Source organism: Antechinus flavipes, chromosome 3 (assembly GCF_016432865.1).
Source record: "Antechinus flavipes isolate AdamAnt ecotype Samford, QLD, Australia chromosome 3, AdamAnt_v2, whole genome shotgun sequence".
Classification (NCBI taxonomy): Eukaryota; Metazoa; Chordata; class Mammalia; order Dasyuromorphia; family Dasyuridae; genus Antechinus; species Antechinus flavipes.
The window spans coordinates 13,952,674-13,976,656 of record NC_067400.1 but is presented as its reverse complement, the minus strand read 5'-3'; the positions used below and the strand labels follow the sequence as shown (position 1 = coordinate 13,976,656).

At 37.2% G+C, this 23,983-nt stretch overlaps 1 protein-coding gene across 2 annotated transcripts in view; it reads right to left on the bottom strand.

Moving 5' to 3' along the window:
* The window catches only part of MME (membrane metalloendopeptidase), a 112,683-nt gene that overhangs the window by 15,405 nt on the left and 73,295 nt on the right, over positions 1 to 23,983 (bottom strand). For both annotated transcript variants that reach the window (XM_051983060.1, XM_051983063.1), the window contains exons 16-17: positions 22,958 to 23,061; positions 8,054 to 8,112 (exon numbers count right to left, since the gene is read on the bottom strand). In XM_051983060.1, the coding sequence (XP_051839020.1) occupies positions 8,054 to 8,112; positions 22,958 to 23,061 (163 nt within the window). The remainder of the gene's footprint in view (positions 1 to 8,053; positions 8,113 to 22,957; positions 23,062 to 23,983) is intronic.

Below are 23,983 nucleotides of genomic sequence, written 5' to 3'. Positions count from 1 at the left end.
AGCTAATGCCACTTTACCAAAGAATCCATGGTTCCCTCTAATGAAAAGGACCTCAGATCTTCATCTTCCTAAGATTTGAGATATCTTCTTCTGGGGTTCTATTTTTATAGGGATAGATGTCTAGTATGCCTAATACAAAGCAATTCCACTGATTTACATGTGACATATTAAGATAAAATATAAGCTCTCTCTCTCTCTCTCTCTCTCTCCTCTTTCTCTCTTTCCTTCTCTCTCTCTCTCTCATATATATGTATATGTATATCAGCAGGGTTACAAGTGGTTGAAGTAAAGAACATCTCCATACAAGATGGACTGCTTAGGTTTGGCAGGAGGAAATGGCATAAACTATCAAAGTCAAGGACATAAGATGGCCTGCTATTCCTATTGGAAAAAATGATTTGATTCAAAGATACAAATATATTATGGAGAATTTTCCTTGTAGTTGTGATCTCTGCCATACTTGGTCACTGTGCCAACATAAAACAAGGATGGAGGGCCTTTAGTTAACCACCTGTAGTTAATCAAGTGAACTACAGTTCACAGGGGCCTTGTATACAGAATATTGATATGGTTTTATCAAATTGATTAATATTGATTGGAATAGAATAAGGGTCCAAATGAATTCCTTCTCACAAGACTATGTTATTGCCTAATTGCCTTTGGACCACTGCTTCTATACTATCTCACAAGAGATTTCAGAAGCATTATTTTGTTTTGGGGTCCGATTATTTGAGATGTGCTTTTTTTCTTTTTCAGGCAGTATTGTAAAAAATGTAAATTTCAAAAGAGATTAGTGTTCATTCTTTATATGAGTTAAAGTCCTAGCATGTTCATGACATGACACATAGTAGTATCACAAAATCCCACTGATGGACTGGTTAAGAGTAGACACATTTGTTTTTCATTATTAAAAAAAAAAATGCCTTGAGTTGTTTTCTACAATCTCAACATTTTAACACAGGAGACAATAGATTTTACTGGTAATAAATATAGCCATGCTCAGTTATCTTTTAGAATCAGAAATAACAAAAACAAACATTTTAAATTTTTCTTTGGATATTTACACCTACTGTTCAGGAACCGTAACATTTCCAAATGGAAAAGCACATTCTAAACCTCAAAGCTATATATAAACAAAAATTATTATTATGGCTCTTATAAAAATGGGAGTGATGGTGATTATTATCTTAGCAAACAGACAAATCAATAGAGACACCCTGCCTTCTCCTTTTACTGTGCACTTCTTAGCTGGAAATTTAGTATGAAAGGCCCCAAGATGTGATTGATTGTTGGCAAATCATTTGTACTGTCCCTCTGGCCTTACCCAGAAAGCATAAACCACACTAAATTTAATCAGGAAATTGGATTGAGAATTTTTTTTTTAAGCCACATGATTATTGAAAGAAACAGAAAGTCAGGTGTTGGAATCAAGAATACATATAAAACAATGTCATGGCTAAAATCCAATGGAAACAATACTGGATCTTGTTTTAACTTTCTATTCACAAGTCTATGGTTGTCTGGATGAGTTTCCTAGTAGATAGACTTCACACAGTGGCCTGAACTCATTCAAATGGAAACCATGTTTGTACTTAATATCAATATTTAATGAAATAAATCCCCCATCAATGGGTGTCTCAGGGAAGTGAATAGTTCCATATCACTTTCAACAAAGGTTACTGCTGATAAGAAACAGAATGATTATTATTTGGATAGTTTGCAGTAAGGACAATATTGGTCCTATGTTCTTGTTTTGTCAGAATCTGCTTTATGATACAATGCTAAAGGTCATGAGCTTGGTATTATGAACATAGTCAATTCAGCAAATATTAAGCAAATGGTACATGCACGGCATCGTGTAGGACAGAGATTAGATATTGAAATTGGGCTGAACTTGATCAGCTGTTCCTTTGTTATTTTGGGGAATAGAATAAAGGAATTAAGAGACTCACTGGATTAAAATGAAAAGGTTCATTTTAGGTTCATCACAAGTTATCAAGGTTAATCATGGAGTAGTTTTAAAAAAAAAAAAAGAAGACTCCTGGATTGGTAGGTTTTGAATCTTGGCTTTGTTATTCCCTGCAATGACCCTAGACAATTTTGTAAAATGAGAAAATAGGTAGACTTCTGAGGTTCCTTCCATTTTAAATACTATTAATTTAGAAATCTAGGGTCAGCATGAGAAGACTATCATTTCTTAAGATCCATGGCAAAAATTGACAAGAGTACAATTAGAACAAAAAACCAACTTTTGCATGTGCCAAGGATCATTCTTTCTGCCGATATCTGGAGTTAGGGAAAATTGATAGTTTGCCATCTATAATTAGATCTGAGGAATTTCAAACTCACAAGACTTTATATCTGCAATTGTTCTTTGGGATCTCAGTCCCCTCATTTTACAGATGAGTAAAATGAGGCTCACAAATCTGAGTTGACTTGCTCTGAATTAGAATAGGTAAATGCCAGATAAAGGTCTCAAAACTAGGTCAAAATATTTAGGGCTGGAAAAGTCCTCAGAAGCTATCCAGCCCAAGGCTCTTACTTTCAGATGAGGAGGACCAAGAAAAAAAAATTTTTCCCCAAGATCTTCCTCTCACATAGCCGCCATCTTTGTTAGTACTGGACTACCAACTAGCCTTTAAATTGGGTTTTCTGAATAATGTTTCTCCCCACTTTTCCTCACATGTTTTATTCCACCACACAGTTGACAAAGTGATCCTCCTAAAGCACAAACTTAATCATATCAATTGTCTATGTGAGTGATAGCTCTCTATTACTTCCAGAATATCATATCCATTCCTCTTTTTGGCCCTTTGCGGGTAAGGACACTTAAGCAAAGATGCAAAGTGCTGTCAATCAGTTATGTCCAAATCTTCACAATGTGATCCTAATATCCTTATTATTCCATCTTATTCTCCCTTTTTTTAATGACCTTTGAACTGTTTCTCACATACAACCCTCCATTTTTAATATCTGTACCTTTGCACTGAATGATTATTTATGAACAGAACATATTGTTCTTATCTCAGCTTCTCAGAATTCCTGGTTTCCTTCAAAACTTAGTTTGAAAGCCATCTCTTACATACCACCTTCCCTGACTACAGCCATCCCCTGCCTTCAATTCCTAAATGGTAGCATTTTCCCTTCCAAAATGGTCTTTGTAATTGTGCACATTTATACAAATATCTATATGATATATACGTGTGTGTGTAAAAAATCTAAGATATATACATATAGATAAGATATTTATACAGATTTGTACACATCTATCACCTCTGATTTACAAGGGGTATGACATCCTGAGCAACTTTAAGGTTACAACTTACAAAGAAAGGTTACAAATGAGAGACAAAAATGACAGCTGTGGCAAGACACATTCAGACACCTCCAGACAAGTCCCTGAATGCTGACAGAGCCACGTGGTGAAGGTTTAGCCTTGCAAAGTGATCATCACCAGAGGGGCCCTTTTTCAACATCCAAGTATATGAAATGATATGTGGCCCATTTATTAAAGAGAAGGCAAGCTCCGTCTCCCACACTCCGCACTCAGTTAAAATCCACCCATTACATAAACTGTTCTTATGAAATGTTCTATCAAGGCTGATCATTAACTAGCAAGTCCCTGCTGCTTTAATTATACCCTCAGATGCCACAGTTCAGGCACAAGATAAGATTTTATAGTTCATATTAAATAGTAGTGATCAAACTCGAGCCTCACAAATGATGATTGCCACTCCATTTCTGCTTTCGCTGAAGCTCTGGAAAGCCACTTCTCATTTGTGCTGAATATTTTACAAGGTCCCATTAGGACCGTCACTGTTATAACTCAAGTATCTACAGAAGTCATTCTTTAGCCATGAGCTGCTTTTGGAACGAATACTAGGCTTGGGTTCAGATTCTGGCTCTGCTGATTATTTGTGAATTATTATCTGAATTAAGGACCTAAGGAGTAAAAGGACACTGGAAGTACTGTCAGTTATGTCCACACCTTCATGACCCTTCTGGAATTTTCTAAATTGAGGCAAACAAGAGTATGACTTGGCCACAGTTACAGAATTACTAAGTTTCTAAGGCTGGATTTAAACTCTTCATTGTACATTTTCCTGGCACTCTGTTCCCTATAGTACCACCTAGTCATGTACAGTTACTCAGCTGTAAAGTGAGGTCCAGGTACAGGCACTCTGAACTATTACTACTGCTTCACTTTGCCTGAATCAGTTCTGGGCCAGAGGAATGGAAATTTTGTTGTTATTACTTGAGGTAAACATAATTTTGTTAATTAATGAGGCTCACTTAATTGAACAAAAGTCTATATATGAAAACACACACACACACACACACACACACACACACACACACACCTTCTCCAACATATAAAAAGAAAGAAAACATTGGGCTTGTCTAAGGTTGTTCCCATTTCTCATTCTCTTGCCCTAGAATCAACTTCCTTTTTGGAAAACGATTCCTCTGTATCCATATGTGCCATCAATCTGGTTACCCGATTAGAGTGTGTCTGGAACTTGAAAAATAAATTTTGTGGATTTTTGTTTTTATGTCACTATCCCTCTCACTTCTCCTATCTAGAATCTTGTTCTATATCAAAGAAAAATGATGGAGGGGAAAATAGTTCTGCAAAATGAATCAACACAAAGGAACGTGTCAATACAGACAATGTCAGAACATAGTCCCCTCACCTCTGTAAACAAGGGAACCTGCTTTCATCTTTTCTTTGCAACTTTATTCATAGGGTTGATATTATTTGAAAAAATGATCATTTCCATCAAAACCGATATTTCAGAGTTCTTTCATGAAGACAATTAATATATAGAAAGATATCACAGCAAAGACTTCCAGGGAAAATAGGTTTTCTCTTCTTCCTCCTTCCCTCTCCTCATTTTCTTGTTCATGAAGATTTGTTGATGTTATATAACTAACTGGGCCCCCCCCCTTGCCCCCTTAAACAAAATTATCTTAAGCCCATTACAAAGGGTCAGTGATGGAGTCACTTCCAAACTCTTTACACTGGCCACCCCTGATATCTGGAGTACATTCCCTCTTTATCTTGGATTATTGGAAACTTTAGCTTTCTTGAAAATTGAGCTCAAACAGCATCTCCCTTCAAAAAATGGCTTTCCCTTATCACCTAGCACATAACTGTTCTCCCCACAAATTATTTCTGCATTTAAGTTTGTGTCTAAATGAGAACATCAACCAACAGACATTTATTAAGGATCCACTACAGACTGGATCAGGCACTGTGTTGGGAGACAGAGACACAAACAGTTCTGACCTTCAGGAAGCTTCCAGTCTAACCAGGGGCAACTAGATGCTCGCATATTTATGTTGAAACAGTATACAAATTCTATTTCCTGGGATAGGTTATAGGCTCCTATAGGTTAGGTTCAGTAGCATCCCTAGGATCTAATACTGTTCTTGGCATATAGTTGGTGCTCAATAAATGCTTGTGAACAGGCAGTTAAGCAATTTAAGGAAGTTTGAACAAGATACCTAAACTGCTGACAATGTTTCTTTTAAAAAGTCAGTTTAGGTTGATCAATTTTTCTATCTTTACTAAAGATAAATGCCCCTGAATTCTTTTCTGTCTTTACGTCTCTCTTGGACCTAACACATCTTTAGGCTGAACTGTTGCAACTCCAAGGCTGCTGTCAAGGAAAATGACTGAAATTTCAGAGATCCTCTGTTATTTTTAGTCAAGACAATCTCCACTTAAGATTTCAGTGAAGCTACCAAAAGAAATAGAAAGAAAAATGTCAAAGACCTTCCCCTTGCCTGACATGCTTTCCTCTGAACTGCTTTCCTAAGCAGTCAAGAATCTGCAAAGAGCCCACGATTCTATCTTTATCCTTCTATATTTCCACTGGGAAAGATGGGTTTGACTGGGGTAAGGGAAGGTCTGCATGCATCTCTGCAAAGATTCTTCGAGCTCCTGTTAATTCAGGGACTAATTCATCATTGTGTGAATATTCAAGGCCTCTTCTATTTCTTCTTGATTTTGATCATTTCTTAATTTTTTTTCTCTCCTCGGGTCTGTTTTCTTTTACATGACCAATATAGAAGTACAATTCACATGATTATACATGTATAACATATATCAAAATTTTTGTGGCTCCATAAAGAGGGGAGAAAATTTTGAAACTCAAAAAAAAAGTTAAAAAAATCATCAAATGTAATTAGGAATATAATGGAAGTTAAAAAAAAAAAAAAAAACAACCCAACAATGATTTGTTTTTCCCCTTGACAACAGTTCCCAATACCTGTTGAGACTTAATAGTCATGCATGTGACATGTTTTTCCTAAGAGTAACATAGGTGATTATAAGGTCAGGTACTATCATTATTTGCAGATAAAGAATCTTAAAAAGGTTCAAGGCCCTCTTCACTCCAGTGCTTTTCCTCTGTTCACTCTTCCCTGTTTATCCCAGATGTAGTTTGCTTTGTACATATTTGTTTGTATGTTTTCTCCCCTCTGGTTCCAGGAATGAAAAGGTCCCAAGTATAGAAAACTGATCTGCCCTGAGAAATTTGCCCTGTTCTTGTCTAGAGGAAGGAAGAATCCAAAACAAACAGCACCAAAAAAAAAAAAAAAAAAAAAAAGGAAAAGAGGAAAGAAAAGGAAGGACCCCAATTTCAGGGAACTATCCAAAACACTTTTACAGTATTTTGTTTGTTTGATGCTCCCAAAAACCATTTAGGGGAGGAAAGAAACAAAAAAGATTTCTGTTATTATCCTCATTTTCGAGGAAATTGAAGCAAACAGCAGTGACAGTTATTAAATGTCCACTGCTGGATTTGAACTCGGGTCTTCTTGAATCCAGACCTAGCACCTATCCACTGTGAACTTAGCAGTGAACCCCCATCTAAGGGGCCCTTAGGACACTGCTTCATTAGATAAGAAAAGGAAAATGAGGGCAACAATGGAAATGATCCTTGGAAAGGTGGGCCATAGGTCAGTCATCAAGGACTGTCAAGCTGAGGAGTTTGTTTTGATAGGAAGGAACCACAGAAGTTTCTGATCCGAAAGTGATCAGACTTGGGTTACTGGAAGATTTTTCAGCAGTTTAATTGTTAGGACAGGGTTAGGTCAAGTTCCACAGATTTGCTCAGGTAGGAGACCCATTCCTCTAATGATATTCACTCATGTATTGTGTGTGTGTGTGTGTGTGTGTGTGTGTGTGTGTGTGTGTGTGTGTGTGTGTGTGTGTAAATTGTCACTTAAATGATCTGTAACTCTCCCAACCTCAGCAGAGACAGCTCCTGGGTATTCCTAGGGGGACCAGATATGCTGCAATGCCAGCCAAGTTGGTTCTTGGGACTTGAACCTTCTTTAAGGAAGTTTGGATCTAGCATTAAAGTAGTCTTAAGAGTAACTATAACTTGAAGGAAACAATTAAAAAGAATATCCTAGTAAGGAGAGACTCCAAATTAAGTCCAATGATCTCTACCACTTATAAAGACAGTGGCTTAAAGGACATAGGTTCAAATCCTGTCTTTGAACCTGACTACCCAAAGACAAGTCTAAAATTTCTTACCTATAAAATTAAAGATTTAGATGAGATGATCTCAAACAATTTCTTCTGGCTCTAAAGTGATGATACTATGAAGTTAGCTTTGCAACTGATAAGCACCACAATATAGTAAATTAGAGGGCTCACCTTGAGGTGAGGAAAGCTAGGATTCAAGTCTCCCCTCTTACACATACTGGTTGACTGAGACCCCATTTAATTCCCAAAGAGGCGGAAGAGTGGTTGTGTCCTGGGTAATTTCTAAAAGACTACAAGCTTCAGGAGATTGGCTGATGGGCTTCAGTGGAGCCACTTCCCACCATGGTTTTGCCCTAAGTCTAGAACTCCCCAAATAACAAGGTTGAGCCATTAGAAAGGAAAGTAAATACAGAGCAACATTCACTTTCAAGAAACATTATCCGTAGTGTTTCTGTTTGATCCGTTTGTGGAGATAGTAGCAAGGATATGGGAAAGAAAAAGTCACAGACAGGGGAAAAAGCTATCACCTGGTAATAAAAGAAAGACGCTTACCAATCTGGTTTCTGCCCGAAGAATAAAATGCATTGACTACAGCTGCCCCACTTATCCACCTGTTTACAAAAAAAGAAAAAGGAAAAACTTATTACACATGCTGCTATATTACCTTTCCTGGGACTCTTGTCCCAACAGAGACATAGATATAGACATATAAACATATAAAAGCATATAAACCTATATCTAAGAAAAAAAAACCACATGTATACATGTTCAAATAAAACTTAAAATTAACCTAAGATTTTGAAGACACCCTTTCTATCTTCACCTCCCCACAATGAATTCAAGTCCCATAGACAAGTCCTGGAAAAAGTCAATTAATGGAGAAAGTTCTTGGGCTCTTTATGGGCTTAAAGTGCTACCTGGGGTTGCCAAAGTTGAAAGTGCCTTGTTGCATCTTAAGGTGCAGTTAGAACTTAGTTCTGGTTGCTTTGTCCTCCCTGCCCAACTATCTCAATAAAATAGGGTTCCCTCAAGCTCTACTTTCATTATATGGGGGAGGGGGGGGAGATGATTAGCAAGAGAAAAGAAAGTTTCAAATGAGTTCTCTTATTTTAGTTTCTTGGAAAAACCAGTCCCTTGTGAGGGCTTATAATATAATACTATATATTGCACCCATGACAACATAAAGAGTCTTCTCCAAAGTGACAACAGTTAGCCCTTCTCTTTCTTGATCTGTGGCCACCATTTTTCATGATGTCAGTTAAGTACTAAGAGTCTCTAGTAGATGACATAAGAGCAAAGTGACTCAGATGATAAGTTTCTGGTGCCTTTATTTTTTAAATAAAAAACAATGATTCCTTTTATTTTAATAGTACAATAATTTTTAGTGTTCCCCCACTCAAAGTCCACAACTGAACCCTTCCTTGTAACTGGAAAACAGCTAATCAAAAGCAAATAATGAAGAGACAATGCTTACAACATTCTTCATTTAAAATGATACCACAGAAGGATTGTGGATCTAGGGATGAGGAAACTAATCCTGCTTCTCTTCCAATGGATAGCAATATCTTTCATAATCTATGTCTAAATCTAGTGTAAGAACACAATCCCCTCAGGAGGTGACATCTGAGATGTTTATATGAAAGGGAAAATTTGAGCCAAAAAAGCAGTAGTTTTAAGGTTAGAGACAAATGTAGGGTGAGGGTTAGCGTTAGAGAAGAAGAGGAGCAGTAACAAGCTATGAAAATGTTTGCAAAGGATGAAAATTCCCTCCCACAAACTAATCACCTGTTCTTGGGAAGCTTAAAAAGAGCAAAGGAATTTTCCCCTATGACATAGACATGCTGATGAATTAGCTTCCACCAAGATTGCTCCAAGATTTAATGGAGTGAGGTAGCTCAATGTCCGATGGAGGAAGCATTTACGATACACATTGCTACTGAAGTCCTTGTTATAAAATAAAGACTACTTGACCTCTAGCTTACTCCTTATGTTTGGCTCACAATTGCTCCAGTTGTTCCATAATAGCTTGCCCGTTGTTAATTCTCCATTCTACAATACATTGTAGTTCTTGCTATTAAAGACCGTTTGTGAGAAGAGCCAAAAAAACAAAAACAAAACATTGAGGTTCTAGGTTGTTCAAGTTTTCTTTAGGGTTTCCTAAGGTATACCATTTTAATTATTGAGAGATCCATTTTTTTTTCCTTCTGTACAGTGTCAGAAGCTGTATTTGAACTCAAGAAGGACAGAGTTCTGATCTATTGTTGGGAGTTCACACAACCCTATTCTTTTTAATATTACTTTCTAAAGAGGGACCAGTCAAAATGATGAGGTTTAGATATGGGTTACCTAAATAAAATTAGGGTTTAATTGAGGTCTAGTGGCAGGTTTGGGTTGGAAGGAATCAAATAGGGTTCCCCTGCAACCCTTTTGGATTCAGTGCAAGGATGGAGAGTTAAATCAAGTCTAATAGCGGTGTGAGAGTCCTCTGTAAAGAAATTTACATGCCTAAAAACCTAGATTGATAAAAGGGGTTTATTATGGGGTTAGGAAGGTTAAAGTACAGTTAAGGAAATGTGAGGATAAAGAGAAGAGGGCACTGGAAACAGGGTTTCAGTGGACAGAGATCCCGGGCATGCCAGGCATAAGGCTGCCATATTTGGAACCTCTGCAAAGGGAGGATTTTAAGTTTGGCTCTTTCATAATGAAAGATTTAGCTAAAGAGGTTCGTGGGTGGAGTCCCAAATTTGCTTGGTAAGGACTGGGAAACCTGAGCAGATCATTAGAATGGGGGCTGGGAGAGGCCCAGATCTTTTATTGAATTCCAAGAAATGCTTTTGACCAGGATTTGTGAATCAAAGTCCTAGCTTCCTAAATTGATATTATAGGGTTGGGAATCAGAAAGGAATATATCTAGTTTCTTAAAGGGACTACAACCTGCATCAAAAATAGTGGAGTGAAAGGAAGTAATATAATACAGTCAAGCTCTCCCCTACAACTTGTTCAAAAATACCTGGAAAATATACCAGGTGGAATCCTTATTGGGGACCTCAAGGAAGTGTTTCTTCTCCATCCCAGTCTAGCACAGGGGGAGAGTCAGAGAAGGATGTCTATTTAGACAGGAACTGAATGAGTGCCTACCGAGAGCTTGAGCCATCAAGGCAAGAAATCCCAGATCTAGCACACAGTGATCTGACTTTGAGTAGGGAGCCAGAACAGATGCCATCTGGAGGAACTGTCACTCCTACTGACAGATGAGGCAAAGATCCAGTGCACATTGTGGCACAAATAGGGTTAGGAGATCATAGGACATTCCAAGACAAGGAATAATCTTGGACCCTGGGCTAAGCAGTATATGAATAAGTAAGGAAGTATCAACAGCTGGGTGGCTCTGACCCCAGGAGCAGAGTGGGGTCCAACATGCAGATCTGAAAAAACAGGAGGTCCATATCAAAGGGGAACCTGGCATTTTTGCCAGTCCTAAGCTGCTGATCTGTCCCCCAGATGACAGTGGGTGAATCCATTAGAACTCCAACAAGAGTTAAGTCCAGAGATGTATTGTTCATAACAAAACCTTAGTTAAGAACTTGGAGAGCGCAGACCAGGAAGGTAGCCTTCATGACATAATGTCATTTTTATTATATTGACTAGGCCCACTCCACTCCTTAGTAATTCATATTCCTTAAAATATTAATCAATCTGTGATCTCAACATTTTGAGCATATCTCCTGCTGGTACAGATTCCGACTCCTTCATGAGTTAGAATAATAATGGCTAGCACTTACAGAGCATTTTAAGGTACGTGAAACATTTGGCAAATATAATAATTTCAGCCTTACGAAGATCCTGGGAGGTAGGTACTAATATTAAAGCGGGTTGTGGTCCCTTTAAGAAACTGTATTTCCTATTGATTTTTGATTCCTTTCAGATTGCCACCCTGTCCTGGCTGAGGCTTACCAGTCCAGAATACCAGGGCCTTTGATTCACAAATCCTGGTCAAAAGCATCCCTTTGAATTCCAATAGGAGATCCGGGCTTGTGCCAGCCTCTACTGGTTCTAATCTGCTCCAGTTGTCCGAGCCCCACTTGTACATTTCCCAATCCCCACCAAGACGAGCAATATAAGGAGCTTCCAACAACTAAGGTCTTTGCAGATGGACCTCAGTGGCTTATTCAGCTATCAGGACTTTCTACCCACTTAGAACTCCATTCCCAGTGCAAAACTCCATTTTCCATAGCTCTGACCACTAGAATAAAGTTCATTTCCAGTGTGATCCTCTCCTTATCCTTTTCTATTTCCATAACCAGATTTTAACCTTATTTACAATTCCTAAATCTAAACCTCTTTTATCAATCTAGGTTTTCGGGTCTGTAAATACCTTTACAAAGAACCTCTGTGCCACCAGAAGGGGAGTCCCCAAAACTCCCTACCCTTGCGCCGAATGCCAAGGGGGTGCAGGGGAGCCAAACCTCTCCCTTTGGTTCTCTAAAGCCCGAACCTGCCACTAGACCTATTTAACTCCCTGACTACCAGAAACCCTAATTTCATTTTGATTCCCTAAATCTAAACCTCATCATCACCATCAAAACTGAGACTAATCTAAAACTAAGTAACTTGCCAGAGGCCACATAGCTAAAAAATCATCTGAGGCCACACTTGAACTCAGTTCTTCCTTACTCTGGGTGCAGTGTCCCATATGCTGCCCCACCTAAATTCAGACAGAGAGCAGTGTAATATATGAACTCTTTCATTATCTCCAACTTGAAAATAAAAAGTTTTCTTTTTGTTAAATCAAATACTTAGTTTTCAATATTCATCCTTGCAAAAAAAAAAAATCTTGTTTCACTTTTTTTTCTCCCTCCCTTTCCCCCAACACCTCCCCAGAGGGCAAGTAATCCAAAATATGTTAAACATGTGTGATTCTTCTATGCATATTTCCACAATTATCACGCTGCAGAAGAAAAATCAGATGGAAAAAGAAAATGCATCTCTTATCTCTTAACTGATACCCATGAAATACTCAATAAATGAAAGCAGCAATTTCTTATGATTATTCAACCTTTATAGAAAATCTCTCCTCATCTTCCTATCCCAACTAGATCCCCCCAACCCCCAAGGCATACAAGTTCCACAATTTTGGAGAACCTATTTTATAGAGTTGCCTAGCAAGTTTGTAACAATAGACATCAGAGTGTGCTTAATGGGTCATTACAACTGAAAGGTTTGCATAAATTATGGGAGATTGTTGAGCCAGTCAAAAAGACTAATGGGAATAGCAGCCCAAAGACACTAGGACAAAATTGGTTCCATTGTTTTTAAAATTGTTGCTCTCTTAGTATAAGAAAGAAAACAAGAAAGATCATCCATAAGTGTTTGCTAATGAATGATGACACTTTTAAAATGCAGGAGGGACAGAGATAAATTAAGTTTCTATGGAACTGCTGTTCTTGAATTTCTTATATGGGGGAGGAGGAGGAGACAATCAATGTTGGGAATTTTGATCAAGTGGTGTCCTACTAATATTCTTACTCCATTTTGATAGAATCATTTTTAATTAGTATTTGTAACTTTTAGCAGGTTTAGCTTTATAAATAAAAAAAAATTAAAATATTCCTCTATGATAGATATTATGATATTAAGTGCATTGTTGGTAATGTTGTTTAGTTGTATCTCATTGAGACCCCATTTGGTATTTTCTTGGCAAAAATATTGAAGTGGTTTGGTTCCTTCAACTCATTTTACAGATGAGGAAACTAGGGTTAAGTACTTGCCTAAGATCAGTATCTCAGACCAGTTTTGAATTCAGGCAGTCTTAATTGGAAGTCCAGTTTTGTATTCACTGTGCCACTAGATGCCCCTTTTAAGTATTTACAAATTTCATTCAATCCTCACAACAACTCTACATGGTTAATATTAATAATCCATATTTTCATATGGGGAAACTGAGGCAGGTACCAGTTACATGACTTCTTCAGTAAATGTCTGAGAGGCCACATTTGTTTCTCGCATTGTTGGTCCAGTACTCAATCCACTCCACCACGTACCAAAAAGCAACACCAATAAAATGTTTTCCTATTCAAATACTGACAAAGGTAGATTGTGCACCAGACGTTGAGAAACTAATCGACTGTGGTCACTGTGTACCAACTTGAGGAAATAATGTCATTTCAGAACAAGTAGAAACTTGTGTATCAGGGGAAAGAACAATGTCTCCTCTTTCTTGGAAGGCATATCCAGGTGAGGAAATGACCAGGGACAGATGTTCTGTTAAGCAGGCAGCACGACAAAGTAGGAAGAGGGATTTGGAGATAGAAATAAAGTGTCCTGGGAACAGAGGCAGAAGATAAAGCTTGCTTCTCGTTGCAACTCTTATGCACTAAGTGTGCATGTGTGTTAGTCATTTAGAAAAAGGAACATGAGGGAGGAAAAAAAAGAAAGCATTATTACTATTAATAATGTTAACAATTGTAATAATCAACAGCACGTACAGCCAGGAAACAATTATGGTATCTCAGGCTAGTCAGTCACGTTTGGGCTATTCACCAATCCGGTGGGGAAGGGAAGCATAGGCAATATTGTCTCTCAAACCAGAACTAACTATCTGAATAAGAAACTTAAATGTTTAAGCCTGGAGAGAGAGAAAGAGGAGGAGAAAGGAACCAGGTGTTTCGGTACTAATTCTTATTACCCAGAAGGGTTTAAATGGTGATGAAATGAGAACACAAAGGGCCTTTCGTTTTACAACAGGCAAGGAAAACAGTCACAGACTGCATCATGCTGCAGACTTTAGATGATAATAAACCCCATAGATCATAAACAGCCTGAAATAAAGTTTCTCTTTTACCCACTCAAGTGTGACTTTAAAAGCCCAAACAACATATTGGCTCATGTCCCTTCCCTGCAGGAGGTGTTCGATTTCTTTTCATCTAATGGTCTTGAAACAACTCTGCAAAATAGCTAATACACTGGAATACTTTTTTCCCCCTCCTCCCCAGGTATCTCTTGTTGAAAAGGATTCTTATCATTTTAATTCTCATAATGCCTTGAATTCAGGCTGCTTAAAAACACCCAACAAACAACAAAAGAAAAACAAAACAAATAAAAAACCTCCATAAGTAAAACCTTTTTTAGACTTGGGAAGATAGTAGTTTGCTACCCCTACTTTATAGATGTCAAACCTGAGGCACAGAAATCCAACTTTCTTGGTTCTAATACCATAATACTTTGAATTCAATTACAATTAGGGACTATACTTAACTATGAATTAAGATCCTTTTGAGACTCATAATTGATTTAGAAAACCACATAATGGTAGAGTCACTTGAACTCTACAAAATTTGCTTCCAAACAAGGAGTTGAATGAATTCTGGAGTACTGGAACATATAGAAGGATAGAGCAAATCAATTTTGCTGTCTGAGACAACCTAGAATATCAGCAGAAAACATGTCTCATTGGGGCAAGTGTGGCGCACAGTCCAACACAGGCTGACTTCAGTGAGAGCCCAAACCCCAATAAAAACCTGCAGCAAAGACCTCCACACTTGTACCAAGCAGTCATTCAAGTGGACCATACCAACTGAAAACTAGCAGAGGGCACTAGAGGCAACTAAATTAGCATCTGTACCTTACAGAATTTGCAGCCCCTCAGAAAATAAGGAGATCTGACAACTCCTCAAAAGCAAATTACAGAACCTTGCAGTTCCAAGTTATAGACTCAGGGCAGGGAGAAGCACTAGCAGGAGACCCTAGTCATAGATTTAGAGTGGGAAGGTGTATTTGTAGCCATCAGACCAGAGCACAGTGACCATACCATTCCTTGGACCATGCCATCTAGGAAGAACCAAAAACTTAGACCCACAGAATGCCCTTAGTAAGCAATAGCATGAAAATCTAAAACCTGAGATACTGCCCACTTCATTCCAAGAACAGAACTCAATGTTAGCATTAAGACATAAGTCAAGAAATAGGCAAAGAACAACAACAACAAAAAAAAAAAACCTGACCACTGAAAGTGATTATGGTGACAAAGTATATCAAAACAGAAACTAAGATGAAAGCAAAGTCAAACCAGCTACATGTAAATCCTTAATGAAAATATAAAGTGGTTTAATCACTGCCCCAAAAAGAAGTTCTCAATGATAAAGTCCAATATGAGAGGTAGAATGGGACAAAAAAAGGAAAAAAATAATTGAAAATTATTCAAGAAAACCATGAAAAAAGTCAACAACTTGGAAAAGAGGCATGTCTGCGGGTGTATGTACGTACACACACACACACACACACACACACACACACACACACACACACACTCAATCTAAAGGAAATAACATCTTAAAAAGCAGAATAGGCCAAAGAGTAAGAAAGGCACAAATATCTAATGAAGAGAACTGCTTGAATAATAGAACAAATAGAGAACAGTATGAGTAAATGGGAAAAATATACAAATTTGCAAAAGAAAAGAATTTAAAAAGTAAAATTGGTTAGATGAAAAGGAGGTACAAAAGCTCATTGAAGAAAAAACTTTGTTGAAAATTATAATTAGGCAACTGGTACTTAGTTACTTAATGAGACATAGAGAAACAATAAAACAAAAATAAAAAGAATGAGGGGGAAGGGAATGAAGTATTTCCCAGGTCTAGTAGGAAATATTACAAGCATTCAGAAAGAAAATAATTAAAATACCATATAACCACAATCAGATTAACTTAAGATCTAGTAGCTTTTACATTAAAGAATTGGAGGGTTTGGGATATACTATGCAACTAATATAACCTTTTTTTTTTTTTTTTGAGCATTGCATCATGGTGGCATTTTGGGAATAAAAAGGGCAGGAAAAGCCTAACAAGATGATGTTAACACTAAAGCTTTGGAACCACTTCATACCATTTCTTTTTCTCAGTCTATATATTATGACTTTTGTAAAGAATGGACCACCAAGTCCACTGAGCAAATAGGAAATGCAGATAAGATATTTAGAGATAAGGCAACTGTTGGTTCTGGGAACTAAAGTAATTTTAAAAAATGTTAGTTCATGTTCTAGAATATTTACTGCATTCATGACATTGATCTTTATTGCCCCACCACCAAGTTACTGTTTGAAGGTTCAAGTATCTAATAACCCAGGAATATTCCCAAATGCTATCTCAAGCATATTCAACCTGACTCTAGAACTTAGATCTAGAATCCAGGCAGAAGCAACTACCAGATTGGGTGGGATCCAAGTCTACTAATATCATTGTCGAACATACCGCATGCCCTTTTTTCTCCTATTAGATTATAAACTTTTTGAGGGCAGTGACTACTTTGTCTCCACAGTGCTTAGCACAGTGTATCTGCCATATAGTAGATATTTAGTAAATGTTTATTGATTGATCATAAGTACTGGTAAATCCAAACCATTTTGGAATTCCCATTTTTGGAGACTATATCACAGGTATTAAAATTGAAAATTCACCCCATTTATACAACTTCATTTTGGGCTTTTCCATAATATTTCTCTTATTCTTTCTTGTGTCGTGAGCCCAGCTGATATAGCTCCCAGGCAGACACCAAAATACAGAGAGAGCCATGGAAGTGAGTGAATCTTTCTAAGATCTCTCTTTGTAAGATAAAATAGCTTAAAATCTTATTTTACTGCTTTATCTTATACTGATGGAGCATCTTCCCTCAGAAGATCCTAGATGCCAGCTTAGTCACATAATCCAATTTTCTCAAGGAAATTGTCCAAATTCTCACAGGGGCTAAATGTCAAGAGCTGGTATTCTATCCCAGCTTCCCTGACAAAGTCAATGCCTAGTCCAAGACATTTAAGATCTCAAGTATAAATCCTCTGAGTATGTTTTTTAAGAGACACACAGCTTATCTACTAATACAGAATCTTCATGAATTGTCCACAGATACAGGGAAACATTTGTCTGAAATGACAGAAAAGTAAAGTTTAGGAGTATTACCAAAGAGGGAGAAAAGATGGCAGAATGCAGTGATAAATCCCAAATGGAGATTCCTTGAGAAGCATTATTCTTTTAAAGTAATCTCTAGGAGCTCTTGGGAGTTTCCTTTACAGAGTTGGAATGTTCTTAGAGCAACTGTTGATAATGTCTTGAACATGATCCATGTACAATAATGCAAAAAAAAAGTCAACCTTGAACTTGTTAATCCTCCCTCCCCAGCGACTTCCTTGATCATTAATTAAAAAGCCATTTTTAGCAAAGGAAAACTTTTCACATCCAAAAAAAATTCATCCAGAGAAATGGTAAAAAATGATTTGTGTTGGTTGTGGAGAGTGTGCTGGACAGATTATCGGAATTATTTATCTTTGACTCAAAGAGTCAATGGCAAAGAGCAATTTTAGATGGCTGGATTAAGAGCTTCTTGTTCTTTGCTCAGTCTTCCTGCCCTAATCGCCTAAGGAAGAGCTTCCTGATAAACAGAACTAACTTAAGGGGTGGCTGTGTATAAGACAAAGGACTATGTTTAAAAAACAATAAAAATTAAATTAAAAAGTAAAGTAGCTGGGTCACTGCCTTCTCTTATCCATTTTTCCTCTTCATTCACTTTGCAGCAGTGCTAGAAACTGGAGTAGTAAATTTTAAAAAAAAGGTCTTTTTTCCCCTTCTCTCATTCCAGAAACTATGACACTCCTAATAACTGAATGCTAGCTGTGGGAGGGAGCTTAGAATTCAACTCCCTAATTTTATAAATGTGAAGGTTAAAGGTTGAAGGGTGAAGTAATTGACTTAAGATAGTAAGCTAATTAGGGTTATGGCTCCTGGGCCATCTGCCCGCTTCCATTTCTTGTACAACTGGACAAATGGGGATAAGGTCAAAGATACTTTCTGATCCGAGTCTAAATGTTCATGCAGTGTTCTGCTGTCAAGAGTTTAGGGGGGTCTTTAAAGATTATTTAGGAAATTGAGATCTATAAGGAAATCGGAACACATTTGATGCTTATTTCCCTTAAAAACTCCAATCAAGTGCCATCTCCTACAGGATTTTTCTAGGAAGCACTTTTTTCCAAAGCATTCTCTCTCCACCAATATAGAACATAAGTTCTTGAGCTCTCAGTTTTTATACTTGTTTATCCATTTCTAACATCTAGCAGAGTACCTGGCAAGTAGGAAGAACTTTAAAAACTTACTTAATTGACCCGATTTCCCAAATGTCACAAAGCTAGTAAACCACAGAATCTGGAATATAATTGAGATGTCCTGGTTCTTTCCACTATACTATACTGCCCCTCAACAACCATTTCAGGGCCTTGTGTGACTGTTGCTACTTTGCCCACCAGGATTCTACCTCTATCAATTCCAATGGAGAAATGTCAGCCAGGAGCTGAGCAGTCCACATACGAGGCATTATACTTGGATGTGCTCTGCTCACATAAATAATTATTTCTATTCTGGAGATTTATCTGCATACTATTGCTTTTACTGTTGCCTGAAGATTTTTTATTACAGTAAGCAATGAGTTTAGGCTTGAGTTTTACCAGTTTTGTTCCAAGGATTTGATACATTAGAACCCAGGGGTCCGATATTGAAAAACTCACTGGGGTTTATGAAAAGTAACTCAACTGCTCAGCAAAGCATGATTCATCACTACTGGCATTGTACATCATGGCTAAGAACATGGAAAGTTCTGCTCTGAGGAATTCCAAGGATAATCTGAAGTTAGGAAAGAGATTTAAAAAAAATGGAGGGCTTCCCAGGTTTACTTAGGTTTTTCTTCCTATTCTTTCAAAAAGGATTTAAATGCACAGCTTATGTACCCAGACATTATTATTAAAGATGTTACCAATTCAACAAGAAGAACATGAATGTTTTTGTTTTTTTTTTTTTTTTTGGTGTGGGGGGGTAAATATAACAAATCTAAAAAGCAAAGAGAAGGGAGCCAAACAGTGATAATTTCAAAAAGAATAACCTCCACAAAATACTGGAGCAGGTCTTCCAGACCTTCCTTGAAGACCTCCATTGGGGTGCAATCCTGGAGAGTGACCCATTCTTCTCTTTGACAACTCTGACTACCATGAAGTGTTTCCTGCTACTTCTAGTTCTGCCACCTGGGACATATCTAAACCCTTTTTCATGGAGATAGCACTTCAAATACTTAGATCTAGTTGTCAAGGACATCTCTCTAACTCTTCCTCAAGTCCTCCCCCAATTCTGAGCCTCTGGGGACACAAAGTTGAGACCTGCCACTCTGTTTGTTTTCATTACCAGTTTGGGTGTACCGTTGGGTGTTCTGAACTGGACAATGAGACTCTTTTAGTAAGTCAAGAATATACAAAAATATCTTGATCACCTTGAGACTATGTCAACACAATACCTTTTTCTTCTTTGTATCTTTGTGATTCATTCACCCTTAATCAAAGAGGGGAAAGCACAGTCAAGAGAATAATAAACTCGAATGCAAATCAGTTTACTTTCTGATTTTCTCAGTTCCTTGATTTTGGGTCAGCCATACCACAGGCAAATAAACTAAATGATTAATCAGGAGATCACTGAGGCAAGGCAGTGATTGGCCCTGATGTTCCCTAAGGTTAAATGAAGCTTGGATTTCCTCAAGCAGAAGCTGGATAACTATCTGATGGGTACCTTTCAAATTTGGATTGAATAGATGAAAATTGAGGTTCCTTCCAACTCTCTGATGCTGTGAAGACCACTGGTAAGCTCTTAATAAATGCTTATTGATTTGATTTCACTAGCTTTATGGGTTGTCGAAATATCTGTTATGACAGATCTTTTTAAGTTTCAATACTTGCACTTAAATAACCTGCCCTTTCCCCTCCTCCAAATCAAATGGGTTCCCTTAGGAACCTATTACCTAACACCCTGTCTCTCAACTCTGGCTGATGACATCTATATAGCACAACTCTTCAGTTTAAATTGTGAGTATTTTAAAGACATGAAATGTGTTCTGATGGATGACAGACATTTTCAAAACTGAAAAAAAAAGAACATAACAAGGTGATTTTCTTTTTCAGATTGACAGAATGATCTTTTGAATGAGTATTTTAGGACTTCCAGATGCAGAATGGAGTAGCTGTTGAGTTTAGTGTATTTATCCCCTGACCTTTCTCTTTCTGCAGCTGGGATTCTCGATATTTAGCTCAGAAATGGTGTGATTAGTTTCAACTTCTTTCAGACCAGTTGATTGCTGGCTCCATCCCTCACGCTAAAGTCAGCCTGTGTTTAAAAGCATCCTGGAGTTGAAAGGGTTCAGAATGTTCTGCTGAGGTAAGCCATGAAGGGACCCAGATCAAATTTCAATGTGTACTCCAGATAATGAGTACAGGGTATCACCGCCTTCATAGAAAAGAATTTATAGAGTCACTTGCTTCAGCATCAAGAAGCGTAAGCTATACCAACCTGGCCCTCCAGGGGCCTGCACTTACAAAAAGGCAAAGACAAATGTACCAGTTAAATGTAGATAGCTCTTTACTAACATTTTCAAATCCCATTGCCTGACACTACTTATAAAAGGAGAGTCTAGCGTTTCCACCTCTATTATCTATTGAGTAAGATAATACACGTAATATCAGACCCATTTTATGGATGAGGAAACTGAAGTCAAATGGCATGCCCATGAGCATTCATGCGAGCAAATAAATGACCCTGTGCAAACCTGCTTCACTATCCTCATCTGTGCACCAATTTCCTAGGACTTTTGTAAGAATCATAAAATATTTGTACAAATTCTTAGCATAGGATCTAAAATGCTTGTTCTCTCTCTTCTCCCTTCTACTTTATCAAACTAACAGGGAACCATTAGATAAATGAATTATTTATTCTTTTCAATAAAAAGAGAAATTAATTTATGTTGGTAAATGTTCATCCACTTATGTTCATAAGTGGTTGAAGAATTTATGGCTAGTGCCTTAAAATTATAGTTTACCTTCATATAATACACTAACATATTATCCTTCAATAAAATTGTGAGTTTAGGTCTATTATTTACCCCATTTTACATGAAGATCACATGAATTAAGTGACTTGCCTAGGTCATTCAAATGAAATCTTTGACGTAGGATTTTAAATGTTGGTTTTCATGGATTCACAACCAGCATGCTAGTTAATAGGCAACAGTTTTGTGTGTGTGTGTGTGTGTGAGAAAGAGAGAGAGAGAGAGATTGATTGAGGGAAGTATTGTCTCTGTCCTGACTACTTTTTAAACATTCCGTAAATCCTTGCTTCCAAATCATGAAGGAAATGGATCTTTGAGACCCAACTGAATGATGTTAGCAAAGTCAAAGATTATGTATGAAATTCCAACCAGCTAAGTAAAACAAAAGAAAAAGAAAAGAAAAGAAAAAAAATTACCACCGGATTGGAGGAAAGAGTCTGGATTAGTTCATTTGAGAGAAAGTGAGGGAATGAATAAAGAAAAATAAGATGGCTTAAAGGGAAGCTGACAATGGGATGAAAAGCTTTGTGTCATATATTTCTGCTAAGAGTCTGATATGCAAGATATACAAAAAAATAATAAGAGCAAGAGATATCTGCCAATGATCATAGTAATTAAAAAGTTTATGAGCAGTTTTTTAAAAAAACAGTTGTTAACTATTAATTAAATATTGTTCCAAATCCTTAATATGAAGAAAAAGATAAAATCAAAAATCCTCACTACCTTGTTAGTTAAATAGCATTGGGATTATATGACCATGACACAGTCCCCCCTAGCTCAAAATCTGTGAATGGATAAGTGAAACAGTAGATTATGGTTCCATGGGCAATACTAAGACTCATCTTCTCCAGTTCAAATCCTGCCTGACATGAACTATGTGCCCCTGGATAAAATCACTTAACCCTGTTAACCCATGTTCCTCATCTGTAAAATGAGCTGGAGAAGGAAATGGCAAATCACTCATGTCTTTGCCAAGAAAACCCAAATTGGGTCATGAAAAGCTGGACAAGAAACAGCTGAATAACATTAAGAATCATTCTCATTTTATACCAAATAGTATAGTACACATAAAGACAGCAGTGGTCTAAAAAGAGACTGGGGGAAACAAAGGTACAATATGGTAAGAGGCTGGTATCATTCTGTTTTCAGAAAGAGTCATAATCTGGAACAATTATTTGTATAATCATGTGTATGTGTCTGTATATATTAACATACATATACAGACACTATGAATACAAAAACAGAATTGGAGAGAAATGAAAAATTCGAAAGTGAAGGTTGTGTACATGTAGTCATTAGTTTTAGCACTGGAGAAGTTTGCAGACCTTCTCAGGAACTCTTAGTATGGAACAGAGGAGAATTCTTAACCAAAGAAGGGTTAGACTTAAGCATTTCAGCAAAATTCTTTTCCTTCCTTGCCCCCACTCCCCTGCCATTGTTATAAAGGATATCTTGTTGAAAAGTCACAGATCTGAGAACTTAAGCTAAGTAAATACAAAAGGCATTAAAAACTATTTGAAATCAAAGCCAAAGAAGACAAACAAATAAAAATATACATACTCTTCCTTGTCGACCTTTTCTCGGAGCTTCTTTAGCAGTTTATTTTGGCTAAAAACCAGGTTTTTCAGGATATTCTCAAAGTATTCATTCTCTTTGAAATTCAACTAAATAAATTACAGAAAAAAATTGGCTTTTGGTTAGAAATACAATAGCAGCACCTTGGTTTTAAATTATCTAGATATAGCATCAAGTCATACATGTACCTCTTCTATGAAAGGCTGAATTCCCAATAAATTTATTAAATTCCCATATAAGATGAAGAAAGTACGACTTAGTTTTGACCAAGACAAACAGAGGTCATACATACTTCTATTTGAATGAATGATAGAAAAAGAGAAGAAGCATTTATTCAGCTCTTATTATATGCCAGACACTGCTTGAAATATTGTGCATATACATATAATCAAGCAGGATCTTGAAGATCCTATCTTCTTAGAATTTATGTTCTAATAAGGAAGACAATTCATCTTGGGGGAGAGTAGTGACAAGGAAAGCAAATGTCCTAAAGAGAAGGCAGAGAAAAAGATTGCTGAGAATAATGGGCAATTAGTTGAGATTCATTGATTGTAGCATTACACAATTAGTTAATTGTACACAAATATCAGAGAGATGATACCATAGCATTGGTTTTTCTTTCCAATTTTGAATGGTGTGAGTATAGTTCATAGATTGTGGCTTATGTCTTGCATTTTGAACTTGCGCTTTGAAGGTATACTAGTTTCTTTCCAAACTCATGAATTCTACAAACAGTTGAAGTATGATTCAACCCAGCTGAAATATTGTTTTGGGAAAAAACTTTCGACTATGCTGACACAGCATCTTTAAATCGGTGAGAACCAAACAATGACCCCTATGAGGAGATAACTATCTGAGATGTTCAAGATGGTGAATGGCCTTGAAAGTTTCTCAGAAGTAGAGATTCACAGACCTGGCATTGGAAAAGATCTCAGACATCATCAGATCCAATGCTCATTCATCCAATGAAAACACAAAGACATATTAACACCTAAGTAGGACATAGTTCAT